Source organism: Polypterus senegalus, chromosome 14 (genome assembly GCF_016835505.1).
Source record: "Polypterus senegalus isolate Bchr_013 chromosome 14, ASM1683550v1, whole genome shotgun sequence".
Classification (NCBI taxonomy): domain Eukaryota; kingdom Metazoa; phylum Chordata; class Cladistia; order Polypteriformes; family Polypteridae; genus Polypterus; species Polypterus senegalus.
Genome location: NC_053167.1, coordinates 38,731,871 through 38,736,015, shown reverse-complemented (window position 1 = coordinate 38,736,015; position 4,145 = coordinate 38,731,871). Strand labels below are relative to the sequence as shown.

General features: G+C 36.9%; 1 protein-coding gene across 1 annotated transcript; it reads left to right on the top strand.

Annotated features, from left to right (window-relative positions):
* The first annotated feature begins 2,955 nt into the window (after positions 1–2,955).
* On the top strand, positions 2,956–3,924 carry LOC120514310 (putative nuclease HARBI1). The gene has a single exon (XM_039734637.1). The coding sequence runs from the start codon at positions 2,956–2,958 to the stop codon at positions 3,922–3,924; it is 969 nt and encodes a 322-aa protein (XP_039590571.1).
* Positions 3,925–4,145: the final 221 nt, after the last annotated feature.

Here is a 4,145-nt window from a genome sequence, read left to right as displayed (position 1 = left end):
TAATGAAGTATCTATCTAATCTAATCTAATCTACAGTACTAGAGCCAAAATGATTAAGGAAACTATATAGTAGGTGGCTTATTAAGTGAATATTCTAGTTTTGTGTGCAAGGGTGCAAGGTTATTATAGTTAACGAAAACTAAAATCAAAACTGAAACTATTATTAAAAAAACATTTTCGTAAACTGAAATAAAATAATCAACAAAACCGAAATGAAAAACTAAAACTAAACGAAACTATTAAAGTAGCTGGAAAAACTAACTGAAATAAAATAATATATTTTACTAAAATATTTTTAGTTTTCGTTTTTGAATAAATATTCTTGCCGTTAGTCTTTAATCCTCGTAAGTTTTAACTCTAACACAGATAGTCATCCACCACGAGCCGCCCGCATATATTCATCCAGTGAACGGCAGCTGGTGAAGTAGGGAAGCAGTTCACACAGCATTTGTGGTGACAGAGCAAGCTGAATGCGGGTGCATAAAGCATGAGAAATAGAAAGCGATTTGCGTGCCGCCTTTCTTTGTGCTTTTTGTGTATCAAGATGTAATTCAAATGGCTGAAATCAGAATGTGCTGGTCAATAAAATGTTTACCATAGAAAAATCACGAGTGAGTAACGTTTCAGTTTATTTCTCAGGTGTCTGCTATTTGTTGACAGCAATTCACCTGCCACTTCGCACAGGAGAAATCGTTGTTACTTTCTCATATACGAAGTATACAGAAAGTATAGTAATCATAAAAAAATTCAACCTTGATATTTTGATGAATCTTGACGTTATAGACTAACCAGTGTCCAACAATACTGTTTTTTGGAATTGTGTGTGTCTCTGTGCATGTGTAAACATGATAACTCAAAAACGTAGATAGATGGATGAAATTCGGCATGTGGTTGTTACACCACAATTGTAGATCTGTATTAACTTTTGGGCCAAATCCATCACCCAGAAGTGGTACTTTATCTGAACACATACTCATTTTTTTTTTATTTATACAGCTGCAGAGTTCGATTTATTCAACTTTACTTTTTTAATAATTGTTCAATATATTATTAATTTGATTTGTTGTTGATGGTAATGTACATAATGTTAAAATATTATCATTGTCTTGCAGTTTACTCCTCAAATATCCATCCCCATATCTGAGTATACAAGAAAGTCGAGGGGAGACCACTCCCGGATTTTAAAAATAAAACGGCGCCAATCGAGAGACTGACTGGGTCATCATACAAGATCAGCATATTGTTACTGACCAATCACTTTTGCTTTAAAAACATTGTTTAACAACGAAGCGATACAAACAAAGGTAGAAAGTCTGACAAGTAATGAAAAACTACTAATGGGTTTTTGTATTTATTCCATGTTTATTAATTTATCTTTTTTAGTTCATATTCACAACTCAAAATCCCTAATATTGTGAAAGTAATACATTAGCAGAATATTTTAAAATATCTGTCTCCCTTTTTTCAATGTTTTTCTCTCTCTCCCAAAATAGATAGTTGGAATATCATATTCTTTTTGTTTTTAACATCAGCCTTATTATATATATTGCATACCAGGGAGTTTTCCTGCCTTGCATCCAAACCTGCCGTGGTAGGCTCCAGGTTTTCTGAAATCCTACTCTGGATAAGCAGGTTTAGATCATGTATATGTTATTCTTAATCTCAGACGCTGTCTCTGTTGTTTTGTGCCTGTCCGTACTCCTATTACCTGCTCTTGCCCTGCTCATTATAGGTTTACTGTTCTTATGGTGGGCTATTCAAGACTCACCACCCCTAACCTTGACACTACATGCTTGTTGTTCTTTGTTTCCCTCAATACAGCTGGGTGGGGTTTGCACACTGATTCAAGTCTAAGAGCCCTGTTCTTCCTAAGCCCCTGTGATTTTCATGAGAAAATATTTGAAAAATTATAAAACTGTCTAAAATTGTTCATATTCAGTGTCTAGTTATGATTATTTTGATTATAAAACCAGTTAATAAACCAGGCAGTATAGTAAGCTTCCACTAACATTAAACTCATATCCAAATCTGTTAAGTGTACAGTTCTGTCTGATTGTGACAAAAAACTAACTCCGTAGGTGCTCCATGCCATAATTACTAAAACTAAAACTAATATATATAAAAATAAAATAGAAATGTCATTGTGAAATAAAAACTAAACTAAAACTAAAAATACATGATGAAGGAAAACTAAAACTAAACTGAATTTCCAAGTAAGGTCAGAAAAAATATAGAAATAAAAACTAATTTAAAAAGGCAAAACTATAATAACCTTGCAAGGGTGAACTGTGAGTAGGAACATACAGGGTGAGCCAAAATGAAGTACCACATTTCTTAAGGTCATTGCGCAAGGTAGAGGCAGATGAGTGGGTTGGGGTGGGGGTCCTTTGATAGGCGATGCCTTGTAATTTCAGTTGGAAACATGCCTTAGTTTGGTGCACACCATGCTATTGCTGTCGAGGCGTTCTTCAAAAACAACGAATCGATCATTACTATGCCTTCCGAATACACTTCAGCTTTCCTCCTAACGGTGACATCCCAAATCGGAAAAAAAATTCTTCAGTAGGTGGCTAAATTTAGACAGATGGGTACAACATTGAACAGAAGATCTCCAGGCTGTCCTCTGACCTTACTAACTCATGAAAACATCCAAGCTGTAAAGGCATCAATTTTGCAGTCTCCTAGACATTGAGGGCCGGTTTCCCGTACGGGGATTAAGCCTAGTCGTAGACTAAATGTCATTTTAAACCTGGATTTATTGAAATAGCTTTCTCACACATGGATTACAATAGTCTCAGACTTGCACTAGTCTTGACTTAAACAATTGGATTTCTAGAAGTAGAATTAGACCTAATCCAGATCTAAATTAAGTCTTAAATTAAACCTGGTCAGAAGCAGGTTTAACCTCAGATTAAAAACTGCTTGCCTCAAGGCTCACGTCCACAGTAGCAAAAAATGGATTACCTTGACTATTTCAATGACAGTAAGAGACCACCACCAAGACCAGAAAGAAGGTTGCTAAAAGACAGGAGCAACCCACTAAATGATTTTGATGATTTACATTTTCTTGACCGTTTCCGTATGTCAAAGGAAAATGCAACAGAAATAATTGGTTTGCTGCAGCCCAAGCTTACAGGTGACTTAGTCAGAGGCACCCCTATTTCTCCTTCCTTACAAATATTAATTACCTTAAGGTTTTTGGCATGTGGAACCTACCATCGGGAAACTGGGGATTTGTGTGGTGTAGGTGAATCAACAGTGTGCAAAATAGTACACAAAGTCTGCTGTGCTATATGTGAACTGAAAAAGGATTTCATCAAGTTCCCAAATGCTGCTGAACAGGCCACCTGCAAGGTAGATTTCTATGAATATGGGAACTTCCCTGGAGTCATTGGTTGTATCGATGGCTGCCACATTCCCATCAAGTGTCCCTCTACAGCAGATGCTGAGGAATTCAGAAATCGTAAAAACTGGTTTTCAATAAATGTACAAGGAGTGTGCACTCCCACTATGCAGTTCTCCAATATTGTTGCATGCTGGAAAGGTTCAACTCATGACTCAAGGATTTTCCACAACTCCTCTCTATATACTCAGTTTGAAGCAAGACAACACTCTGGAATTCTACTTGGTGACAGTGGGTATGCGCAGACAAACTTCTTGTTCACCCCTTATCCCCATCCAGTCAGACCAGAGCAACAGCGCTATAACCAAGCTCACATTCTCACCAGAGGGCTAATAGAGCGCATGTTTGGTGTATGGAAGAATCGTTTCCAGTGTCTCCGAAATACACTGCGGTTTGAACCTAGGAGGTGCTGCATTGTTATTATTGCAACAGCAGTGCTTCATAATTTTCTTAAACGTGCGGCTGCCCAGACCCTGATATTGAAGATGATGATGACCAACATGTCCCCATCCCTGAGCTAGCCAATGACAGAAATGGACTTGCTTACAGAGATGCTTTTGCTTTGCAGCACTTCTCATAAATGTGCCTTGAATGATACATAAATGATTGGCATAGACAGGTAAAAAATTTCAGGAAATTTTTTTTATTTAACTGAGGTTTGGTTCCAAAGACAATTGACACTGCTGCTGCTTCATCTCTCTCTCTTTCATAGACAACTCAAGATGAAGAATTTTCATTTTGA